We start from the raw sequence: 27706 nt of genomic DNA on the forward strand, positions 1-27706 counted from the left end.
GCTCCTCCTGGGGGATCCGGAGGCGTTCCCAGGCCAGAAGGGACATATAATCCTTCCAATGAGTCCTGGGTCTGCCCCGGGGGCCCCTCCCAGTGACAGGTGCCTGGAAAACCTCCAAAGGGAGGCGACCAGGAGGCATTCTAACCAGATTCCCGAACCACCTGTGCTGAGCTCCTCACCCAATCTCTAAGGCTGAGCCCAGTTACTCTCCGAAGGGAATCCATTTTAGCTGCTTGTATCCGAGGTTAAGTGCAATGTGAGCTGGGAGGCAGGCAAAGGTGGGGACCTGGGTGTGCCAATCCCTGGCAATGCAAACTGGCTCTAGGGACATGGTATTCAATTCAATTCAATTCAATCAAGTCAACCGCAACTCAACTCAGTTCAGTTCAATTCAGCTCTCTTCAGTTCACTTTATTAATGGATAAGTGGATTTGGGATCTTATTCCAGGTATTACTTTAGAATTTAAAAAGCTCAATCAGTTGCTCCCACATGCTAACAATTTTCATTTTTCCACAGTGATGCATGAAACAGACGAGAAAAAGATACCATTTCCAACAGAAAAAGAAATAAGCTTATTAGAACATTTTAAGAAAATAAAAAATTAGAGAGGTCCAGAACAACTGCAGCAGGCTGCCACTGGTTCAGCACCATTCTGGAATAATTTACTAAATAATTGCTTAAGTATTAATTAATCAATAATAATCATTGTTATTATGTGACATATGTATTAATTATTAAATTATTACAGAATTATTTTAATTCCTTAAATGCTGAACCCCAGTACCCATCTTAATCCAGTTGTGTTAGGATTTTGTACATGTGATAATCTAATTACTACAGCCCCTGTGGAGAAAAGGCTTCTCACACAAGATGTTATCTTTGGTGCCCCACTTAAGCATTTGAGGTAAGGAAGCACTGTTCAAAGCATACATTACATAAAAAAGAAAAAAACATGACTACAGCAGTCCTGACTATCCACATGTGTGGTGACTTTTAAAATGTAGTGATGCAACTCCGCACTGTTATACACATTAAGATTTGTTTACAGGTACTATGGGAAAAAATAACACCTGTAACTTTTCATTACTTGGTATCCTCAATCCCAGGGGCTGCATGTCGATTTTGTAGTACAAGGTTCGGGTGTGGGGACTTCAGTAAACTGTTTGCTTATAGCTGCCACTTTGTCAGTAAAGAATGAGGCAAAGGTGTCGGATTGGAAGCAGGAGGCGGAGGGTTAAGTAGAGTTTTGAAAGTGGAAAAAAGTTTCCGGGTGTCAGTAGTTCTGTGAATCTTGTTAATGTAGAAATACTTTTTTGCATCAGTGACACTGGATGAGAATGATGACAGTAATTCAATTCAATTCATTTTTATTTATATAGCGCCAAATACAACAAATGTCATCTCAAGGCACTTAGATAGTAAGTCCAATTCAAGCCAATTGGAATTCAATTAATTAATAATAATCAGTAGTGCCTGGAATTCAGTTAGATCTGCAGGATCTTTTGATTTGTGCCATTTCCTTTCTGCAGCTCTGAGGTTGGTGCGCAGCGACCAGAGAGTATCATTAAGCCAAGGGTGGGACTGGGAGGATGAAGCGGGTTTGGTGGATAGAGGACACAGACTATCCAGACATGAGCTCAGTGTAGAGCCGAGGGACTCTGTGGCATCATTAACCTCAAGGGAGGAGAATGTGCTGGAGGTCGGAAGAGCGGAGGCAACAACAACGGAAGGAAACCATAGGGGGGAAGCAGAGGGTCTGCTTGGGAGACTCACTCTGAACTGAATGATATAGTGGTCAGTAAAGTGCAGAGGTGAGACAGACAGGGCCTCTGTGGCACAGATTCTGGTGAAAATGAGATCAAGCCTTTTTGCCAGCCTTATGAGTTGGAGGACTGCAAACAACTAAAACGAGTGCTTTAGGGCTGTCAAGGTGGATATTCATGTCACCAAGGATCATTATGGGACAGTCGTGCTCAGGGATGGAAGAGAGCAAGGTGTCTAGTTCATCTAGAAAGTCACAGAGTTGTCCTGGTGGGCGATATACGACAATCATGTAGATTTTGACCGGTGCAGTTACCAAGATGTTATGGTATTCAAAGGTGTCGTATTTAGCATTAGGTAGCAGTTGGTTGTAGTTCCACTTGTTGGAAATGAGCAGGCCCGTTCCTCTCCAAGATGGACCAGAGGTGTGGGAGAATGTGTGGTTGGTCCAAAGGGCAGCCGGGGTGGCATTGTTTTCAGGCTGAATCCAGGTCTCAGTGAGAGCCAGGATGTCAGGTGACAGGTGTTTGGCATAAGCTGTGATGAAGTCTGCTTTGTTTACTGCCGATTGACAATTCCACAGCCCCACAGACAAGGGAGTGTCACAGAGTTTTTAGTTAGAGAGCGGAGGTTATTACCCCAACTTTTCCTGATTTGAGGTTACATTTTTTTCAAATCGTGGCATAACATTTTGTTCATGTCTGACACACTACAGCCAAGTTGGGGGCGTCAGCGCCACTTGTGGAAAAAAGTCAGTAGTCTTGTTAGTTCATACGCACACACACACACGCGCAGGCCCGCCGATAGGGGGGACAAACGGGTATTTTGTCCCGGGCCCAGGAATGATGGGGGGGCCCAAAAAAAAAAAAAAAAAAAAGGAATATGCGCATTAGTCCGCAAATATGTCCAAATGTTTCAGGCAGGCACGCCAATCAGGCTGAATTGATTTAAGAATCATCCCCGGTCAGCTGAATGACAGCCAGTGTAACGTGGCTCTGGTTTAACCTTCTTTTGTTTAAAATAAGCCAGTATAGACATTGCAACGTGTGAAATTGCCATTTAGATAGAGTTGAATGTAACGAATGGGTTATAAACGTTACGTTTTGGGGTAGCCTGTAACTTTCGTTTAGACTGATTTAACTTGACACTCGCCAGATGAATGGGCTCTGCCTTGTTCCCCGAACATTCTCAGAAAGTTCAGCGGACATACACGCGGGTCTGGCGATAAATAAAAGTACCCTTAACATGATTCCCTTGGTCAAGTGAAAAATGGTTGATGAAATGTGCAGTTTATGAGCTCTAAATGAATAAAATAGATCAATCAATTTCCAGCAGAGAGCCCGACTGACCTGGGAGAAGTCGAACTCTCCAGTATATACGAAGGCACCGCTCTTCTTTGCGGGAACCGCGTTGGCACTTACAGACCAACAGAGAGGGGTATTTGGCCAACAGGGTGTCCTGTCTTTCCAGGCACTCAGACGCCGCCGGCTCTCCCAGTGGATTGACCGCTGCATCGGCTGCACACAGCTCCACACCACGATACAGCGCCTCGCACTGGGGGTCAGTGGAACATACGCGTTGAGCTTCAACACAGTCATGAGCTGATGGAGGGAAGGGAAAGATTGGTGCTGAGTTTGGCAACACACCTGAGAGAAGACAAAAGAGACGTGAGACATTAAAAGGAATGAAGGAAATATCTAAGCTAAAATGGGGGAAAAAAAGAGGTTGTGATTCACATCATATTATTCCTCCAAAATTATGGAAAGAGTACCATAATTCATCAGCCGAGTAATATGTCAAGGTACACTTATACTGGACTAAAAACATAAAGATACGGTACTATCCGATGCGGTGATATGCCTGTATAAGTCACATATAGGGACAATATACGGAAAAATCCGCATCGCATACCTGATGGATTCTGTGTTCAGACATCCCCGTAATTGCACAGCAATGGATCCTGAAAAATCCCAAGACCAAGATACACATCTGCAACCAATGTTCCCTCTAATTTATTATGTGTCTAGGCAAACACACAAGCTCCCTGAGCACACTGAGGACCACTGTGAGCAGCATCAGATGTGAACGCTGTGGCCAAACCTGTATCACACCTGTATCACACCTGTATCACACCAGTATCACACCAGTATCACACCAGTTTCACACCAGTATCACACCTGTATCACACCTGTTTCACACCAGTATCACACCAGTATCACACCTGTATCACACCAGTGTCACACCAGTTTCACACCTGTATCACAACAGTATCAAACCAGTATCAAACCTGTTTCACACCAGTATAACACCAGTGTCACACCAGTATCACACCTGTTTCACACCAGTATAACACCAGTTTCACACCAGTATCACACCAGTATCACACCAGTTTCACACATATATCACACCTGTATCACACCTGTATCACACCAGTATCACACCTGTATCAATCCAGTATCACACCTGTATCACACATGTATCACACCAGTATCACACCTGTATCACACCTGTATCACACCAGTATCACACCAGTATCACACCTGTATCAATCCAGTATCACACCTGTATCACACATGTATCACACCAGTATCACACCAGCATCACACTTGTATCACACCAGCATCACACCTGTATCACACCTGTATCACACCTGTATCACACCTGTATAACACCAGTATCACACCTGTATCACAACTGTATCACACCAGTATCACACCAGTATCACACCAGCATCACACCAGTATCACACCTGTATCACACCAGCATCACACCTGTATCACACCAATATCACACTTGTATCACACCTGTATCACACCAGTATCACACCTGTATCACACCAGTATCACACCAGTATCACACCTGTATCACACCTGTATCACACCAGTATCACACCAGCATCACACCAGTATCACACCTGTATCACACTAGTATCACACCAGTATCACACCTGTATCACACCAGTATCACACACCAGTATCACACCTGTATCACACCTGTATCACACCAGCATCACACATGTATCCCACCAGCATCACACCTGTATCACACCAGTATCACACATGTATCACACCAGTATCACACCTGTATCACACCAGTATCACACCAGTATCACACCAGCATCACACCTGTATCACACCAGTATCCCAACTGTATCACACATGTATCACACTTGTATCACACATGTATCAAACCAGTATCACACCAGTATCACACCTGTATCACACCTGTATCACACACCTGTATCACAACAGTATCACACCTGTATCAAACCAGTATCACTCTTGTATCACACCAGTATAACACCAGTATCACACCTGTATCAAACCAGTATCACACCAGTATCACACCTGTATCAGACCAGTATCACACACCAGTATCACACTTGTATCACACCAGTATCACACTAGTATCACACCAGTATCACACCAGTATCACATCAGTATCACACACTTGTATCACACACTTGTATCACACTAGTATCACACCTGTATAACACACTAGTATCACACACTTGTATCACACCAGTATCACACCTGTATCACAACTGTATCACACCAGCATCACATATGTATCCCACCAGCATCACACCTGTATCACACCAGTATCACACCAGTATACACCAGCATCACACCTGTATCACACCAGTATCACACCTGTATCAATCCAGTATCACACCTGTATCACACCTGTATCACACCAGTATCACACCAGTATCACACCAGCATCACACCAGCATCACACCTGTATCACACCTGTATCACACCTGTATCACAACTGTATCACACCAGTATCACACCTGTATCACAACTGTATCACACCAGTATCACACCAGTATCACACCAGTATCACACCTGTATCACACCAGCATCACACCTGTATCACACCAATATCACACTTGTATCACACCAGTATCACACCTGTATCACACCAGTATCACACCTGTATCACACCTGTATCACACCTGTATCACACCAGTATCACACCAGTATCACACCAGCATCACACCAGCATCACACTAGTATCACACCTGTATCACACTAGTATCACACCAGTATCACACACCAGTATCACACCTGTATCACACCTGTATCACACCAGCATCACACATGTATCACACCAGTATCACACATGTATCACACCAGTATCACACCTGTATCACACCAGTATCACACCAGTATCACACCAGCATCACACCAGTATCACACCTGTATCACACCAGTATCACACCAGTATCCCACCAGTATCACACCAGTATCACACCAGTATCACACCTGTATCACACCTGTATCACACCAGTATCCCACCTGTATAACACCAGCATCACACCTGTATCACACCAGTATCACACCTGTATCACAACTGTATCACACCAGTATCACACCAGCATCACACCAGTATCACACCAGTATCACACCAGTATCACACCTGTATCACACCAGCATCACACCAGTATCACACCAGCATCACACCAGTATCACACCTGTATCACACCAGAATCACACCAGTATCACACCATCATCACACCAGTATCACACCTGTATCACAACTGTATCCCACCTGTATCACACCAGTATCACACCTGTATCACACCTGTATCACACCTGTATCACACCAGTATCACACCTGTATCACACCTGTATCACACCAGTATCACACCAGCATCACACCTGTATCACATCAGTATCACACCAGTATCACACCAGTATCCCACCTGTATCACACCAGTATCACAGCTGTATCACACCAGTATCACACCAGTATCACAGCTGTATCACACCTATATCACACCAGTATCACACCAGTATCACACCAGTATCACACCTGTATCACACCAGTATCACACTTGTATCACACCAGTATCACACCTGTATCACACCAGTATCCCACCTGTATCACACCAGTATCACAGCTGTATCACACCAGTATCACACCAGTATCACACCTGTATCACACCAGTATCACACTTGTATCACACCAGTATCACACCTGTATCACACCTGTATCACACCAGTATCACACCAGTATCACACCAGTATCCCACCTGTATCACACCAGTATCACACCAATATAACACACTTGTATCACACACTTTTATCACACATGTATCACACCTGTATCACACCAGTATCACACCAGTATTACACTTGTATCACACCAGCATCACACCTGTATCACACCTGTATCACACACCTGTATCACACCAGTATCACACCTGTATCAAACCAGTATCACACTTGTATCACACCAGTATCCCACCTGTATCACACCAGTATCCCACCTGTATCACACCAGTATCACAGCAGTATCCCACCTGTATCACACCTGTATCACAGCAGTATCCCACCTGTATCCCACCTGTATCCCACCTGTATCACACCTGTATCACACCTGTATCACAGCAGTATCCCACCTGTATCACACCTGTATCACACCAGTATCCCACCTGTATCACACCAGTATCACAGCAGTATCCCACCTGTATCACACCTGTATCACACCTGTATCACACCAGTATCCCACCTGTATCACACCAGTATCACAGCAGTATCCCACCTGTATCACACCTGTATCACACCTGTATCACACCTGTATCACACCAGTATCACACCAGCATCAAACCAGTATCACACCAGTATCACACCTGTATCACACCAGTATCACACTTGTATCACATCAGTATCACATCTGTATCACACCAGTATCACACCAGTATCCCACCTGTATCACACCTGTATCACACCAGTATCACACCTGTATCACACCAGTATCACACCAGCATCACACCAGTATCACACCAGTATCACACCAGTATCACACCTGTATCACAACTGTATCACACTAGTATCACACCAGCATCACACCAGTATCACACCAGTATCACATCTGTACCACACCTGTATCACACCAGTATCACACCTGTATCACACCAGTATCACACCTGTATCACACCTGTATCACACCAATATCCCACCAGCATCACACCTGTATCACACCTGTATCACACCAGTATCACACCTGTATCACACCAGTATCACACCTGTATCACACCAGTATCACACCTGTATCACACCTGTATCACACCAGTATCCCACCAGCATCACACCTGTATCACACCTGTATCACACCAGTATCACACCAGCATCACACCAGCATCACACCAGCATCACACCTGTATCACACCAGCATCACACCAGCATCACACCAGCATCACACCAGCATCACACCTGTATCACACCAGCATCACACCAGTATCACACCTGTATCACAACTGTATCACACCAGTATCACACCAGTATCACACCAGTATCACACCTGTATCACACCAGTATCACACCAGCATCACACCAGTATCACACCTGTATCACACCAGCATCACACCAGCATCACACCAGTATCACACCAGTATCACACCTGTATCACACCAGTATCACACCAGCATCACACCTGTATCACACGAGTATCACACCTGTATCACACCAGTATCACATCTGTATCACACCAGTATCACACCAGTATCACATCTGTATCACACCAGTATCACACCAGTATCACACCAGTATCACACCTGTATCAAACCAGTATCACACCAGCATCACACCTGTATCACACCAGTATCACACCAGTATCACACCTGTATCACACCAGTATCACACCAGTATCACACCAGCATCACACCTGTATCACACCTGTATCACACCAACATCACACCTGTATCACACCAGTATCACACCTGTATCACACCAGCATCACACCAGTATCACACCTGTATCACACCAGTATCACACCAGTATCACACCTGTATCACACCAGTATCACACTTGTATCACACCAGTATCACACCTGTATCACACCAGTATCCCACCTGTATCACACCAGTATCACAGCTGTATCACACCAGTATCACACCAGTATCACACCAGTATCACACCTGTATCACACCTGTATCACACCAGTATCACACCTGTATCACACCAGTATCCCACCTGTATCACACCAGTATCACACCTGTATCACACCAGTATCACACCTGTATCACACCAGTATCACACACTTGTATCACACACCTGTATCACACCAGTATCACACTTGTATCACACCAGCATCACACCTGTATCACACCAGTATCACACCAGTATCACACCTGTATCACACACCTGTATCACACCAGTATCACACCAGTATCACACCTGTATCACACCTGTATCACACACCAGTATCACAGCAGTATCCCACCTGTATCACACCAGCATCACACCAGTATCACACCAGTATCACACCTGTATCACACCAGTATCACACTTGTATCACATCAGTATCACATCTGTATCACACCAGTATCACACCAGTATCCCACCTGTATCACACCTGTATCCCACCTGTATCACACCTGTATCACACCTGTATCACACCAGTATCACAGCTGTATCACACCAGTATCACACCTGTATCACACCAGTATCACACCAGCATCACACCAGTATCACACCTGTATCACACCAGTATCACACCTGTATCACACCTGTATCACACCAGTATCCCACCAGCATCACACCAGCATCACACCTGTATCACACTAGCATCACACCAGCATCACACCTGTATCACACCAGCATCACACCAGTATCACACCTGTATCACAACTGTATCACACCAGTATCACACCTGTATCACACCAGTATCACACCAGTATCACACCAGCATCACACCAGCATCACACCAGTATCACACCAGCATCACACCAGTATCACACCTGTATCACAACTGTATCACACCAGTATCACACCTGTATCACAACTGTATCACACCAGTATCACACCTGTATCACACCAGTATCACACCAGTATCACACCAGCATCACACCAGCATCACACCTGTATCACAACAGTATCACACCTGTATCACACCAGTATCACACCAGTATCACACCAGTATCACACCAGTATCACACCAGTATCACACCTGTATCACACCAGTATCACACTAGTATCACACCAGTATCACACCAGTATCACAGCTGTATCACACCAGTATCACACCAGTATCACACCTGTATCACACCAGTATCACACTTGTATCACATCAGTATCACACCTGTATCACACCTATATCACACTTGTATCACACCAGTATCCCACCTGTATCACACCTGTATCACAACTGTATCACACCAGTATCACACCAGTATCACACCTGTATCACACCTGTATCACACCAGCATCACACCAGTATCACACCTGTATCACACCAGCATCACACCTGTATCACACCAGCATCACACCAGCATCACACCTGTATCACACGTGTATCACACCAGTATCACACCTGTATCACACCAGCATCACACCTGTATCACACCAGCATCACACCAGTATCACACCTGTATCACAACTGTATCACACCAGTATCACACCAGTATCACACCTGTATCACACCTGTATCACACCAGTATCACACCAGTATCACACCAGTATCACACCAGCATCACACCAGTATCACACCAGTATCCCACCTGTATCACACCAGTATCACACCTGTATCACACCTGTTCAAAACCTTGGATCATAGCAAGTTACATGGCTTACATGGAATCAAATCACAGCAGCAATTTTCATTAGTTTACTTTTAATATAAGTGATTTGGCCCACTTAAAATGAAAAAGACAAAAATCTTGTTGTTCATGAGATGTTTAGTATGTTATCTGTTATATGTGAGTCATTTTTGCAGCCTTGTTTTGCAGAGTAGACCTTTCTCACCCGAAAATTAAACAATTTCACCCAGTTTCACCGCTTGTTCTTCTGGTTGCACATACTCAGAGAGCCATTCCATCCTAAAAGAACCGCATTTCTTTTTTACTTTGGCTTGGTGAGTGGATGTGTCGCTGGCGCTGCTCGTTTGTTTCGCCATGATAAGGGGCGTGTCTTAGCTCCTAACTCTGCCGCACTGTTGTTAGTTAAGCTGGGCATACACTGTGCGATTTTTGCCCCGATGTCGACAAGATTTTCACTCGTGCGACTATTTTGGAGATTGGGCCGAGTTTTGGCTCAATCGTGCGTCTTGCATCGTGTAGTATACATGGGGTAACAACAAACGATTAAGCCCTCCCGACCACCTCCCGATCGATCGGATGAAAATCAAACTTGTTTGAAATCCTGGTCGCCCCTGGTGAGGCTCTCGCACAGTTGAAGCAGTTGCACGAGGCGATTTACCTCATCCTGTCACACTACGCATGCGCGAACATAGATACGGAAGAGAAAATTGTCAACAGAAGAAGAAGAAGACAACAGAACAGCATGGCAGCACAACTTCCGTACAGTCCGACCAAGTCCGACGTGTCGTGTAGTGTGAGCAGCCAGATCGCATCAGACCATCGGATCGTACAGTGTGAGAACAGGAACATCGCATCTTTGGCGTATCATGTTCACAGATTCACAACCATATGTCGGATAAATATCCAGCGGACCATATGCCCGCTGGATATTTATGGCTTTTTTTATTTATGCAAATGTAGGAACCTGATGGTTGATGTAATAGTTCTCTTCATTAATTGTAAAATATGGCATGTAGGCCTTCATGTAAAAGCATTAAACATCTTACATTATTTTATCTTCTAAGATCTTACCTTATCATACATTTTAAGATTACCCAGTCAGTTTTCTTTAATTGTGGTTTCTGCACCATCATGTTGTACAAATCAATAGTTGGGCCAATAAACACATTTCCATTTCAATAAGCATTTATGAAATATCAGTATTATTAAATGAACAGTTTCTAAAGTTGTCTAATCAGGGGTTTCACATCTACATAACTGCACATGTGAATGAAAATATATCAGACATAAAAACAGACCAAGAATTTTTAGAGAAAATTTTTATTAACACACAAAAAAAATCTACGGTTTCATTTCAGTTTGCGCTGGCACCCATCGAAAATGTATGTGAGTTTTGTTGCCTTCCATTCGGGTGGATACACTCTCCATGTTTCCACGTTCAGTGTCGTCTCTCATCAGTGTGATGAGTGTTTTGTTGTTTCTGTCTTCTCAAACCCCAGCTGGTGGAGGCGGATGGCCACCCTTCCTGGTTCTGGTTCTGCCAGAGGTTTCTTCCTGTTCAAAAGGAGTCGTTTCTCTCCACAGTCGCCTCAGGCACGCTCAGGCCGGGAGATTGGACCGAAAAACAAAAAGTTTTCAGTGTAATCTGTTGGTTTTCTTAGCTAGGAAATTGTTTTTGAATTGGCTCTATATGAACGAATTGGATTATTTTATGAATTATGATTATTATTAATTAATTGAATTCCAATTGGCTTGAATTGGACTTACTATCTAAGTGCCTTGAGATGACATTTGTTGTATTTGGCGCTAACACTGCAGATAACACTGCAGACTATCTACAACACTGTAATGTGACACAAAAGCAAATCAGAGATCTCTTTTTCATTCAAAGGATCTTTAAAAAACCATGTCAACAATCCAGAAGTTAGTCAACTCACCTTGTGCCTTCTGCTGTTGAGAGCTTTGGCCCTCAATTCAATTCAATTCAATCTTTTTCATATAGCGCCAAATTATCAAAAAAAGCGTCATCTCAAGGCACTTAAATAATAAAGTCCAATTCAAGCCAATTGGAATTCAATTCATTGTAATCAGAATTGTTTTCAAAATAATCTAATTAATATCGAGCCATTTCAAAAACAATTTCCTAGCTAAGGAAACCAACAGATTGCACCGAATCCTGAGCATAACTGAAGCGACTGTGGAGAGGAACGACTCCCTTTGAACAGGAAGAAACCTCTGGCAGAACCAGACTCAGGAAGGGTGGCCATCCGCCTCCACCAGCTGGGGTTTGAGAAGACAGAAAAGAGGGGACAACAAACACTGTGACACCATTCAAAGGATAACTGTTCGAACAGGGAAACACGAGTTAATGACCACAATAATGTCACATGTACATAATATCATTTGAGAAATTAAACCGGGGAAAAAGAGAGTAAAGTGAGGAAAGGTGTGACAGATGAGGCACAATGGATCCTCTTCCATTTTGTTGTCCTCAGTCAACTTAGAGTCAACTTGATGTTCTCAAAGTATGTTGCAGGCTCCTTTGAACACAAAAAGTGACAGATATCAATATGTGACAGACCTTTTAAACCAATTGTCATACTTTCTTTGGAGAGAAAAATATTTGTAAAATATTTGTAATGAAAAGGGCTGAGCCGGAAAGTCTCATTTGCATTTAAAAAGTGTTCGTCTTTTGTGGAAGTAAACAGGAGCCTCATACTTTGTTGCACAGTGGTAACTTTCTATTTTTATCTATTAACACTGACCCATTGTCCACATATAAGGACATATTTTTTCTCAGAAACGACTTCATGTACCAAGACAACATTTATTGACGTAGTTATTCTGCCCATACTCTTTTCAAACATCATGAAAAAAATAAAAATACACAAAAAAAAAGCTAGGGTTTCAGAGGGTTAAACCAATTTTAATTCAATTTTAAATTTTAAAATTGGACGTGGAAGAACTCGGTAAAAGTTCTGCTAGAAATATGATCAACAGACCACTATAATTTGATGCAGCTCCATGTTTTGCTGTTATGTGGAATATCAGATGTTTTCTTTCTTGTTGTTGGTTGTTTCGGCTTGATGCAGCACCGCCTCTGGTGGTGAGGGGAAAATAATATTCATTTAGTAAAAACTCGTTCTGGAATAATGTTGAGCAGAGTCCCCTATGGCAGCGGTCCCCAACCATTTTAATGTCCAACAATATTTTCACGGACCGGCTTTAAGGTGTGCCGGATGAATACAACAAAGTAAAATGATACGACCAACACCAAAACTGTGGTATTTTCTAAATCTAATAATAAACGTGAATCCACTGTGTACTTCTATGTAACTTTTAGTTTTGAAGGCTTCATTGCCTCATTGGAGAACCGGTCGCCGCATATTACGCAGAGCGGGCTTGGTGCGCGGGAATCACTCGTCACCATAAATCCATATTTTAAGTAGGTCTCCTGGGGTCGTCTGTTAAATGCAGCTTTCTTTTTCTTAGTGGTCATAGGCTCTTCTTCTGTCTCCTCACTGGGCCTTTTCCCCTTTGCAAAGAAACTTTTCAAAGACTGTTTTTTACTCGCTTTGCTAGCTTGTGGGTTCAATATTTGCGTATCACGTGACCAAGACAAGCATCTTGACACGTGTCAAGAGTGAGTCATGGACGGATGTAACGGAGAGAATTCGGTTATTTTTCAAAATAAAACATTGTTCAGACTCGGATAATAAATAAAACGGAAATTATGTAAGTTATTTATTCTTTCTGTGCGGCCCGGGACCAAACCAAACGACCGGTCCGTGGTCGTTTGGGGACCACTGCCCTATGGGACCAAGTCCAGCGGTTAGCCTCTCAGTTGCAAGTAAAGTAACTGCAGGTTCACGGAAAGAGGTATATCACTCAGTTTGTCTGCAAAGCTAAACTCAAATAACTCGGCATCTTCAACAACTGAAACAATTTAAGGGCCTAAAAAAAAACGAATATCAACTTACTTCCACATATTGTCCGATGTGATACCCGTAGCCTCGGGACTGCAGGCCCTGGCACTGGCTCCAATGAGGCACCATCTTACTTGCTTTCAGCGTGAAGACCCACATATGGGAGTTTCAGTTTTCTGTCGTCCACTCACATCGACACTTATCTTGCTGATGTCCTCCAAGTCTGAAGAAATGGCGAGGAGTCGTTTTCTTGTCCCAGGCATCATTTACGTGATACTCGATGTGAACTCAACTGGAAAACACACAACTCGGGACCACAGCGAAGCTAGCTTATCTACCTGTAGATTTGATACTGGCAAGCGGAAGCAGTGTATGAAATCAAGCGCCTCGAACAGTCCTGCTGCGCGAGAGCTGAATAACCAATCAAATGCTGCAAACCCTGCAATACAATATACAGTAATATAGCACTGTTAGATCTGGTTAGGTCATTTCTTTTTGTGGTTGGTAGCATTTTCAGACTAGATAAGCCTATATTGACACATTTGGCTGAAAGAATTCCTTCAACCATGAATATGGTCAGAAAAATACTTTCACTCAAAAGAGATGACTTCATTCACTATGTGGCATGCCCAGTTTGTAACAAATTATATACACTTGAGGAGGCATAAGAAAAAAATCTGCAAGATGTAGTCATGTTGGAAAATAACAAACTCGTCCAAAACATATACAAAAGCATCATCGTAAGGAATGTGGAACTCCATCCATCCATCCATTATCTGGGGGGACCCCGAGGCGTTCCCAGGCCAGCCGAGAGACATAGTCTCTCCAACGTGTCCTGGGTCTTCCCCGGGGCCTCCTCCCAGTGGGACGGGCCCGGAACACCTCACCAGGGAGGCATCCAGGAGGCATCCTAACCAGATGCCCGAGCCACCTCATCTGACTCCTCTGGATGCGGAGGAGCAGCGGTTCTACTCTGAGCCCCTCCCGGATGACCGAGCTTCTCACCCTATCTCTAAGGGAGAGCCCAGACACCCTGCGGAGGAAACCCTTTTCGGCCGCTTGTATTCGCAATCTCGTTTTTTCGGTCACTACCCACAGCTCGTGACCATAGGTGAGGGTAGGAACATAGACTGACCGGTAAATCGAGAGCTTGGCCTTCTGGCTCAGCTCCTTCTTCACCACGGCGGGCCGGTGCAGAGCCCGCATCACTGCAGACGCCGCACCGATCCGCCTGTCAATCTCCTGCTCCATTCGTCCCTCACTCGTGAACAAGACCCCGAGATACTTGAACTCCTCCACTTGGGGAAGGATCTCATTCCCGACCCGAAGAGAGCATTCCACCCTTTTCCGGCTGAGGACCATGGTCTCAGATTTGGAGGTGCTGATGGTCATCCCAGCCGCTTCACACTCGGCTGCAAACCGCTCCAGTGAGAGCTGAAGGTCACGGCCCGACGACGCCAACAGAACCAAATCGTCCGCAAAAAGCAGAGACCCGATTCTGAGGTCGCCAAACCGGACCCCCTCAAAGCCCTGGCTGCGCCTAGAAATTCTGTCCATAAAAATTATGAACAGAATCGGTGACAAAGGGCAGCCCTGACGGAGCCCAACCCTCACAGGAAACATGTCCGACTTACTGCCGGCAATACGGACCAAACTCTGACACCGGTCATACAGAGACCGAACAGCCCATATCAAGGAGTCCGGCACTCCATACTCCCGGAGCACCCCCCACAAGAGTCCCAGAGGGACACGGTCGAATGCCTTCTCCAAGTCCACAAAACACATGTAGACCGGTTGGGCGAACTCCCATGCACCCTCCAGGATCCTGCGGAGGGTTTAGAGCTGGTCCACTGTTCCATGGCCAGGACGAAAACCACACTGCACCTCCTGAATCCGAGATTCGACTATCCGGGGGATCCTCCTCTCCAGTACCCCTGAATAGACCTTACAAGGGAGGCTGAGGAGTGATCCCCCTATAGTTGGAACACACCCTCCGGTCCCCCTTTTTAAAGAGGGGGACCACCACCCCGATCTGCCAGTCCAGAGGCACTGCCCCCGATGTCCACGCGATGCTGCAGAGGTGTCAACCAAGACAGCCCCACAACATCCAGAGCCTTGAGGAACTCAGGACGGACCTCATCCACCCCCGGGGCCCTGCCACCGAGGAGTTTTTTAACCACCTCGGCGACCTCAGCCCTAGAGATGGGAGGTCCCACGTCCGAGCTCCCCAACTCTGCTTCCTCATCGGAAGGCGTGTCGGTAGGATTGAGGAGGCCCTCGAAGTATTCCCCCCACCCACTCACGACGTCCCTAGTTGAAGTCAGCAGAGCCCCGCCCTCACCATACACGGCGTTGACGGTGCACCGCTACCCCCCCCTCCCCCGGGCCGCCAGATGGTGGACTAGAAACTCCTCGAGGCCGTCCGGAAATCATTCTCCATGGCCTCCCAGAACTCCTCCCAAGCCCGAGTTTTTTCCTCAGCAACCGCCGAGGCTGCGTTCCGCTTTGCCTGTCGGTACCCATCAGCTGCTTCCAGAGTCCCACTGGCCAAAAAGGCCCGATAGGACTCCTTCTTCAGCTTGACGGCTTCCCTCACCACTGGTGTCCACCAGCGGGTTCGAGGGTTGCTGCCACGACAGGCACCGACCACCTTACGGCCACAGCTCCCATCGGCCGCCTCAACGATGGAGGCACAGAACATGGCCCATTCGGGCTCAATGTCCCCCACCTCCGCCGGGACACGGTTGAAGCTCTGCCGGAGGTGGGAGTTGAAGCTCCTCCTTACACGGGATTCCGCCAGCCGTTCCCAACAGACCCTCACAATACGTTTGGGCCTGCCAGGTCTGACCGGCTTCTTCCCCCACCAGCGGAGCCAACTCACCACCAGGTGGTGATCAGTTGACAGCTCCGCCCCTCTCTTCACCCGAGTGTCCAGGACATACGGCCGCAAGTCCGATGATACGACTACAATGTCGATCATCGAGCTGCGGCCTAGGGTGTCCCGGTGCCAAGTGCACATATTATCCTTTTTATAACCCTTATGCCTGAACATGGTGTTCGTTATGGACAGTCCATGACGAGCACAGAAGTCCAATAACAGAACACCACTCTGATTCAGATCGGGGGGGCCGTTCCTCACAATCACGCCCCTCCAGGTCTCACTGTCATTGCCCACGTGAGCATTGAAGTCCCCCAGCAGGACGAGTGTGGAACCTTTCTTTTGAAAACAGTCATTGGAACATAATTATATTCTAAATGTAGCTTTTGCTACAGAAATGTTACAAAGAGTTTGCAGGACTTAGTACATAGACCATGTTTTAATGAAGCCTGCGAGAAGTGGAGAGAACGAGAAATAAGTGACAATGTATATGCCAGGGGTGGCATATACATTGAGTGGAGATGTTTTTCGCATTATTTATATGAATATGACTTTCTGCCACAATTTGACAATAGGAAACAGAGCACATGCAGTTTTGTTACCTTAAGAAACTTTGTCTGGTTTCATGCGGCTCTTACGTTCATATCAAAATTTGTGTTTGTGTTTTTGTTAATATGCGTGTTTGCTTCGTTTAAGTTCAATACGGCAGTGGTCTCCAACCTTTTTTGCTCCATGGACCGGTTTAATGTCAGACAATATTTTACGGACCAGCCTTTCAGCTGTAGCGGATAAATACTACAAAATAAAATGTTACGACCAACACAGACACTGTGATATTTAGTAAATATAATAAGAAACTTGAATCCACTGTGTACTTGTATGTAACTTTATTAGTAACGTCCTCCTGACATAACATCCTCTCTGCCTCCTAATGCTCTCTGGTCGCTATAGTAACGCATAAACATGTAGCTTTCTTTTTCTTAGTGCTCACAGCCTCTTCTTCTGTCTCCTCACTGGGAAGAAGCTTTCCAAACACGTCTGTTTTTGACTCATTTTGCTTGGTTCATGAGATTGATATCAGTGTTGATGCGTCACGAGAGGAGAGCGAGTCAAGAACAGATGGAGAATTCGGTCATTTTTCAAAATAATGTGGCCCTTTGTGGTATACAGTGAAAAATGTGGCTCTTTGTCTCTGACTGGTTGGCCACCCCTGGTATATGCTGACGTTTATGATGGAAAGATTTAGAAAGACTTTCAATCTCATTGTAGCGTTAGCACGTTATTAATTAATATTTACCTCGAAAATAGCAGGGGGCACCACCTCTTTATTTTAATTTGTTACGTTACAGTCCAAAGAGGAAGACTGTTTAAAATCTTGCGATCCTGGTATATTAAATTATTAATTAATTAATACTTGATCTCATTAATTCATTAATCAATCAGTCTCATTCTGAGTCGTACGTCCTGTTTGGAGAGATAACCAGCTTAGTAACTTTCTGTGACGCTTTAAGTGGATTAATACAAAACATTTATTCAACACTGCACAGTATAGGGGTATAAACAATTGATAAGAGACAGAATATGGGTATTTTGCAATAGTTATAGGGAAATACGGTTGAAAGGGAGAGATATCTTAGCTAAACGGGAGGGCTAGTGACGGGGTTTAAAACGGTAGTACAGTCTGGGCCTCCACACTCAGTTTCTCTGGCTAATCACTTCGGCCGGTTATGTCCTACGGATCTCTGCCCAACCATCATTTCCAGAGGAAGGATTCAGTACTCCGAGTTCAGCAGAGTTCCACTGCTCCAAAGAAATCAGACTTTATGCGCCTTACTTTGCCGGAGAGTCGTGGTTCCTTATGAGATGAACGTCAGTCCTTGGGCCACGTTGCCTTGGTTACCACGGATGGGCGTCGTTGGGTTGGCTGTTCTTCTTGGCCGGGATGTGTGATTTAGCCAACACTCGCGTGTATCGGGCCAGACTTTAAAAAAAAGGGGAAGTCTAAAAAAAAATGGGGAATTAATAGTTACGGAGCAAAAGACCAGAGGCTTAAGCTAAAAAGCGGAAGAGCAAGGGAAAAAGGAAGAGACAAGAGTTCATGCGCGCCTCTCTTTTAAGCTGGAGATCACATGTCAGCTTTCGTCCAATCAGAGTTCAGCTGGCTTTTGACCCAAGGGAAAAAGGGGGGTTGACCACGCTGAATTCATGAGACAAAGAAAAGGGAAATCTCTGCTCCTTTCTTATACCGTATTTAACCCATATGACAGTGATTTTAGACAATATAATGTTCTTAACAGACAATAATGTTGCATACAAGCAGGCATAAACATCCATATGAGCATTGACAGTTATCAGCATACAATACTTCATATTATCATGACAAAAATGGTAATGACAACTTTGCTTGCTGTTAACTAGAATGATCTGTAGCTGTTTGGGTAATACCTGTGGAATTAAACACTATTAGGTTATGCATTGCACATAGTGAGAACATTAAACATCCGTAGTTGAAATTGTCCATGGTTGTTTAGGCTGACATAAAGAAAAGTGTCCGTTATCCATGTCCTTTGGGGGGCGCTGTGGCTCCACGAGAGGGATTCTCTTTAAAATCCAATTTTCATAACTTGATAATTAAAGAAGGTACAAGAATGGCGAATGTTTCAAAATGATCTGTAGGTTTGTCCAGTAATGATTTTCACACTTTCAGTCTACGGAAAGCGAGGTTTATAGTGGAATTTTCACTCTCTGAAAATAGGGAAGTGTGGCATTCCTCCAGGTTGGACCAGCAGGACAGTTGAGGCTACATCTGCTCTCTTATCAGGAGGTGTCCTACATAATTTATTATTCGTAGCTGGTCTGGGGGAGAGAAGACTCGGAAACAAAGAACCCCATTTAGTCGGAATTCACATCTGGGTCCTTATCTTCTTTAGGTAATCCGTTGAAAGGGTCATAAACAGTGAAATGTTTTCGATGTCAAGACATTTGAAAAAAGGGGGGAAGGTTAATGTAAACATCTCCGTTCTCTGTCTTTCCTGAGAGCACGCTACATATCCCCCACTTGATTCGGAGGTGTCCTGGGGAGATCTCGGAATCACGGAGGAGTAATCCCAGTGGTCTCAGGTCCAAGAGGCTGAGGTGTTCTCTGAGGTGGTTGTGTTTTTTTTTCTATCTTGTAGTACTATTTTACTGTAAGACTTATGGAATTAGAAAAAACATATAAAAAGATATAACGAATTTAACTACGCTTTCTTAAGGGCTATAGTCGTAGCCTGAAACTAATGTCTAACCTATCTTCTAGCTAATTCTTTATAAAAGGGTAAATGGACTAAGTAACAAAGAAAATTCAAAAAGGGGCAGAGGTGACAGAAAAGTTGGCTTAGAGTTATACTTCATTCGCTAGTTCGTGGACTGCGGGGGAATATATGACTCGGGGTTCTTCCGATTCTGTCTCCTCATCAAAGGTCACTAGATCGGTGGTGTTTTTGTCCTGATCTGGCTTCTTACGTTTGTTACGTCTCGTGGTCCATTTGAGTAGGTTAATTTGGCCCTGGAGGGCGTTAGCGCGTCGAGAATATAGGTACGCGATTCCGAAGGTGAGGAGGTAGCCTAGGGCAACCATAGTCGCGGTTACTGTGTCGGGGCCTGACCATGAGTAGGATATAGTTGGTCGGGGAGGTTTGTTGCTGGAGGTTATTTCTTTCAGCACGTTCTCTATGGGACTGACGTCAATGGTTTTAAAACCTTCAAATTGGAGTTGAGTGACCGTGTCTGCCTCAAGCTCCAGGGATTGCTTTGAGTAGAAATCGGAGATTTCTATTTCCCCGTCGTATTGGTCAGGATTAAGGTGGTAAAGGGCCAGGTCTCCTATGTGAAGGATTGCGCCTTCAGGAACTGTGACCCACAATGTGCGGTTTGGTAGTTCCATTTTGGTAGACGTGTCGTGTTGATCGTAACTAATAGTGGCGGTCTTCGCTGGAGTGTTAACCAACCAGCGACTTCCCACAGTTTCTGCTTGGGTGTTAGTTACTTGGTATTTTGGTGTGAGAGTTGTTTGGCACTGGGAGTCTTCGGTGAGAAGTTTAAGTCCACAGAGGCCCCCAGTGTCGTCTCTAACGAATGGTTTGCTGGGGCAGAGATAATGAATGTCTCTGGTAAGGGTGCACATTTTTAAATTGGGCGCGAGGTAGAGATCTGGAGAACTATCGTGGTACGCTACCACTGTTGGTGTGTGCACTTTAACGTGGGTTTCACCTTTCCAGATTCCTACGTTGATGACGTCTTTTAGTCGGTAGATGTTGTCGAGGGTAACTATGGGAAGATTAATGAGGAAGGCTATTTCGCGGCCTTCGGGATTTACGTGAATGGGGACTGCGCTGCCTAGTGTATAAGCTAGATGTGCTTGCAAGGGGTTAACAATTTCTCTAGTGGCCGTGGACAGAATGTCCTGTACTACGGCTAGCGACACTAGGTACGGAGGGATTTTTCCCATAGCTAGAGTATCAACGGAGGAGCTAACATCTCTTATCAGATCAGACATGAGCATAGTTACCAGCTGTGTGTGAGCATAATCAACCTTTAAAACTCCCAGCAGTGTGTCTTCTGCTGCGACTGTCTTCATCAGGGTTTCACTATGGGAGTTCAAAACCAAGACCGTGCCTTCCACAGTTTTGGTCACCGTGCTGAGCTGTCCTCTCTGCAAGTCTAGTTGCTGTTGGATGCCCGGGATTTCACCCTGCAACTCACCCATATGACGCTTTATCGCGGCAATGTTTACGGCATTCACGGCTGACGCCCCCAAACTGAATAGGGAGCCGACGGCGGATGCGGCTGCTAGTAGTCCCCCAATGAAGCGTTTCTCCCTTCTGTTCGCCCCACTCAGTTCTGATTGAGTGATGGTGAACTTCTGGAGTTGTTGCAACATATGGGTGATGTCTACCTCCGCATGAGTGATGACTTCTCTCTTCCACCGAGCGCCGGCCCACGAAGTCAGTTTGGCGGAGCTAGGCACGTTCCTCGTGCACAGCACACTAGGACTGAACCGGACATACACCTTCTGGGTGTGTAGCCGGCAGTTGGTGATCAGGAGTCCGGGTTGTTCCATTAGAACAATTCCGGAGTCTGGTCCGGGTTCAACGATCTCAGTCCAAGTGGGAATAGTTGCCAGTCCCATCGTCGCAAGTATGAGCCAGAGTGTCATCATCCTGGTGAAAAACAGTGATGGATATTAGGGCTTATTTCAAATTGATACACTTTTGGTTGGACGGAGGTTAGAGTTGGCTAGTTCACCCCCACTTGCAGTTAGTGTGTTAGTAGCTTTTATTAGACAGGCAGTCGGATCGGGAAGACGGACTTTAGTTTGAACTATTCTGGTTTTGCCTATTTTGATTTTAGTTCCTTGCTAATAATATTGTTTAGGAGGGAGCTCTGTGTTCTTTTCTTTTATCGTTTTGTTAAGGCTTTTGCTCCCCCCCTTGTGGATCTCGGTTTTATGGGTTTGCTGAGACCTGATTGTCCTCAGCGGGTCCCCTAAAGCTTTTATGTGGTCTAATTTGGTTTCTGTGGACCCATTTGGACTTGGCTTCTTTCTGTCCTTGGCTGATTTTTATCTGATACACCACTGGTGACAGTTTTTCGGTGATCAGGTGGGGTCCTGTCCATCGAGGAAGGAACTTTTTGGCCAGCTTTCCAACCTTGTGACTCGTCTGTTCACCGGTTTTGGTGAAGTTGTAGTACCAGACCTTGTCCCCCACTTGGAGTTCCTCCTGTGAGGCTTTTTGGTCATAATAGCTCTTTCTTCCCTCGACCGATTTTTCCAGGTGTTTCTGAGCGAATGCAAAGGTTACCTGTAGGTGTCTGCTGAGGTCCTTCATGTACTGGTGAGTGGTGTACGCTGTTGCTACACTGGCTTCACCTGGTTGGTAGAGCAGATGCAGTGGCATTGTCATCTGTCTGCCTGTCATCATTTCAAACGGGGAGATTCCCGTTGCTTCGTGTGGTGTTGCTCTGATGGCCATTAAGACCAACGGCAATTTTACATCCCAATCTCGTTGGTTGGATGCAACGTACTTCTTGAGTATGTTCACCACAGTTCGGTTGGCTCGCTCTACTTGACCTGAGGCTTGCGGGTGATAACTGATGTGAAAGTTTGCTTTCACACCCAGAGCTTGCCACAACTGTTGCATGACTTCTGCCGTGAAGTGTGTTCCTCTGTCTGAGTTGACACGACTCGGAAGGCCGAATCTTGAGAACACATGGTTCATGAGCAGGTAGGCGGTAGTTTCAGCTGTATCGTTTGCAGCTGGTAGGCATTCTACCCATTTGGTGAATGCACATGTAACCGTGAGGAAGTATTTGTTGCCTCTGGTTGATTTGGTGAGAGGTCCCACCCAGTCAATTTGGAGGTCTGACCATGGGAATGAGATGCCTCTCCTCTGCAACGGAGCCCGGTGTATCGGGTTTGTCGGCTGAAACTGGCAACACACAAGGCATCCTTTGATGTAGTCGGCTACATCTTTTCTCATTTTTGGCCAGTATGCCACTTGTTTTAACGCGCTGTATGTTGCTTTGACACCTTTGTGTCCAGCCGCGGGAAGGTCGTGTGCGTGCACGAGCATCACCCCCCTTTGGTTTCGAGGGACCACGAACGCAGGTGAAGAGAGTGCGTCGGAAACATGAACTAAGACACCTTTGACCAACCGCAGGGCTGATCGAGTGGCAAAGAGTTTCCTTAAATCAGGGATGTTATTGAGGTCAGACTCAGAGGGTGTGTTTGAGCCGTCAGACACGAACAACACCATTTTATTGACGGCAGGGTCGAGCGATTGAAGGGTGACCAGATCAGTGTCGGTGAACGCTGGTTCCGCTGACACTGATCCATCGTTAGATGTCTGGGCGGGAGGGTTCGTTTTGGAACGCGTCACCACACAGACTTGTGGTTCGGAGGAGTCCGCGGTGGCTGCGGTTAGCCACGAGGGATCCAGTGACCAGGGGATGCCATGCATCGCTCCCTGTTTTGCCAAGGAATCAGTTAGATCGTTCAGTTCTTTGTCTTGCCCCGGTACACGTGAGTGGCCTCTGACCTTTTTCCAGTAGATCTGCATGTTGTTGGACTCAATGGCGTGGTTACATGCCAGGAACAATTCTTTATTTTTCACAGGTTTTCTGCTAGAAGTCAGGAAACCATTGCGTTTCCACGTGGCAAGGTGGCAAGAGAAACTGAGACGAGCGTAGTTTGAATCAGTACAAATCAATAAGTTTTTCACACCTTTTTCTGCAGCGAGTTGTACCGTGATCAGGACACCTGCCACTTCTGCGTATTGGGACGACTGTGAACCAAGCTGGAAGCTTTGAGGTTCATAGGGGTTGTTCTGGAGCCAAACGACGCCTGCACCTGCTCGTGTAACCGTGTCATGATGAAAAGAGCACCCATCTACATACGCAGTAGTCATGTTTTTACATACGTTTTCATCGTAGTAGTGGTGGTGGGGGTTGGTTACAGGTGAGGGTTTATCTGTAATTGCGCAGAGTGGAGGTGTATCTGCAGTGCAGTTCTGACATGCAGCAAGATCGGTGCCGAGAGGGCTCTTTTTGTTCTGCGCGTAGCGGACTTCTAAGTCGAAACTTTGCAGAGCCATTAGCCATGAGGCCACACGGGCATTTGTTACAACTCCATCCCTTATACGTTGGCTGTTAAGGAACGTGGTAGGTTGGTGTTGTGTTTCTACAATGACCTTTTGGCCTCCAAGGTAGTTGGAGAAATGTTTAACTGCCCAAACTGTGGCAAGCAGAGCTTTTTCACAGTCAGAATATTTCAGCTCGGGTATAGCTAGCGTTTTACTGGCGTACGCCACTACTCTCTTATCCTGGTCGTATTTCTGATACAGACCAGCGCTTAAACAGTGAGTTGAGAAGCCCACTTCGAGGTGGAATGGTTTGTCGCAGTTAGGGTAGTTTAAACATGGTGCTGTGCACAGTTTTTCTTTTAAGGTGGACATGGCCTTTTGTTGTGGCTCAGCCCAGATAAAAGGTGTGTCCTTTTTAAGTAGTTCCGTTAGAGGTTTTGCTATGTCGGCATAGCTCTCAATGAACTGTCGAGAGTAGTTGCAGACTCCTAAGAAGCTGCGGAGCTCAGAGACGTTTGAGGGAACTTTGATGTTACTGATGCCCTGGATGCGGTTAACTTGTGGCTCGACACCACTTGGTCCTACTAGGAGACCGACGTAGTCTACTTTGGTTTTGCACCACTGACATTTTGAGAGTGATATTTTTGCACCCGCAGTGGTGAGTTGACCCAGGACATGGTCGATTTCCTGAATGTGTGCATCCAGGTTGGGGCTACGGAGAAGGATGTCATCGACGTAGATGAGGTTACCTCGTTCGCCGGCATCAGGACATGCTTTGTTCAGAAATATGTTGAATTCAGCAGGTGAGTTGGCGTAGCCAAAAGGACACCTGGTGAATGTATATTGACGGTTAGCGAACGTGAATGCCAACTTGTGTTGGTCCTCAGCGTGTACTGGAATGGTCCAGAAACCCGACGCCACGTCTAGAGTGGAGAAGTATTTGGCATTTTTAACGCGAGGAAGTTCTTGTTCAAGCTGAGTCATTGGCCATCTCGAGAGAGGGACCTGTTGGTTGAGTTTTCGATAGTCGATCGTGAGTCTCCATTTTCCATTGGGTTTCACGACCGGCCAGAGCGGTGCCGAGTAAGTGCTGTTACAAGGCCGAATGATCCCGTTTTTCAACAGGTCGTCTATTATTTCTTGTATAGGCTCCTGTGATGCTAGAGGAATCTTATACTGACGCACAAAAGTTGGCGGTGCGTCTGGTGGAGTAGGAATGCGCATTGAGTGGATTGTGGTTAACCCACAATCCGAAGAATCAAGTGAGAAAAAGTCCTGATATTTGAGAAGGGTTTGGCGTAGCTTGTCGCGTTCCTCGTCATTAACGAGAGCGTTAGCTTGCGTTACCACTTCTTCGATTCGATCAGCAACATTAGGGGATGGCCCTGTTGTTACTTTTTCCTGTGCGTCGGGAGAGTCTGGGGTTGATGTAACCGCCAAGACGTCAACCGTGTGAAGTGTCATTTGTTCATCATGACTAAGATCAATGCGACTGACTGAGTTCTGGTCGAGAATCACGACCGAAAAGAGTGCGATCGCCCTTGAAGGCTTTGTGTAGACAACGTGAGTTGTCTGATGTTTTGGGTAGAGTGGAGTTGGGATTTGTCCCAGTATTGGGATGCCCAGCTCGAAGTCATGGAAGTCAGTACTGATAAGCCAGCCCAGTGGCGTGCCTTTTGGGATCAGTATGGCTTCCTCGCCGATGTTGTTGATCAGCAAGAATGTGGTCCTAGAATTTAGGCCCAAAAGAGGAGTTGCTTCCAGGGACAGTCCAAGTTCGAAGAACAATGGCGAAGGTTGAAACAGAGCTTGTGAGTGGTTAAGATTCTGTCCTGGTTGCATGCATATTTGGAGAGGGACATTCGCCGTGCGTGCTGGTATTGTGGCATGTTGGAAGTTAGCTACTTGACATACCTCTGGAATTGTCTGTCCTGACTTCAGGTTGTCTGCGTCAGGCAGATAAGAAGAATCACGCACGGGTGTTAGTGACCACAGAATGTTATTTACTGTGTCAACTTGGACTCCTAGTCTCACCAGTATATCGCCTCCTACGTACACTGAGTGTGGAAGGTCGGGAATAACCAGAAAAGTGTGAACCAGCATTCTGTTATTCCACTTTACTGTGAGAGCACAAACACCCATGGCAGTGAGTGTTGTGGTTGGTGTAGGATCTGATGGGAAACGGAATGTCTTTTTCACCATCCGGAGATTGGCGTTTTCTCGTGCCAATGACTCATACAGATCCTTACTGATTGCGGATTTATCAGCCCATAAAGCTATAATCACATCATCTATCTGCGACTTTTGCAGTTCAAGACCTCCGAGCACCTGTGGACAGTACTCGTCCTGCGTGGCTGACGGTTGTAATGCACACAGGAAAGTGTCTCGTTGTGTCGCGAGCTGCGTCACCAGGTTGTCAGGGTCGGCCTGAGTGGCTGGACTGCTGTGGACAACCTCATCGTGTGTTACGATTTCAGACGGCTCGAGTGAAGTTATCTGTTGGACAGAGTTATGCTTTTCACTTTCAATGGCATAGCAGCTAAAATCTTCATTGTACGGAAAAGTAATCGTCAGAGGTTCTCGCACCTGTGCCCACACTTTCAATCTTTTGAAATCGAGTAAAGGCTCAAAGCGGTTCAGAAGATCTTTTCCGACAAGCAAAGGAATGGACTCAAGCGATGACACATACACAGGATGAATCAGAGTCATTGGTCCGATTGACAGCTGTATCAGAGATACTGCTGATAGAGTGGTGTTATTAGAGGCGTACGGGCGCACTTCCAGAGAGCAAGGTTGGAGTTTTAACTCTTTGTTGCCTTGGTTTGCTGCCTTACGAAGTCTGTTAAAAAGAGATAGAGACATTAAAGTTATATCCGCGGCGGTGTCGAGGAGAGCTTCATGTCTCAGCACATCTTCCAAGGTTAATGAGATGTAAAACTTGCGTGCGACTCCCTTTTCAGAGAGGTTGCA

General features: G+C 45.7%; 1 protein-coding gene across 1 annotated transcript in view; it reads right to left on the bottom strand.

The window, feature by feature from the left end:
- LOC142397432 (GDNF family receptor alpha-4-like) overlaps positions 1-27706 on the bottom strand; it is a 132968-nt gene that overhangs the window by 39627 nt on the left and 65635 nt on the right. Inside the window, exon 2 of the mRNA XM_075480780.1 lies at positions 3112-3408. Coding sequence (XP_075336895.1) covers positions 3112-3408 — 297 coding nt within the window. The remainder of the gene's footprint in view (positions 1-3111; positions 3409-27706) is intronic.

This window comes from Odontesthes bonariensis, chromosome 13, assembly GCF_027942865.1.
Source record: "Odontesthes bonariensis isolate fOdoBon6 chromosome 13, fOdoBon6.hap1, whole genome shotgun sequence".
Classification (NCBI taxonomy): Eukaryota; Metazoa; Chordata; class Actinopteri; order Atheriniformes; family Atherinopsidae; genus Odontesthes; species Odontesthes bonariensis.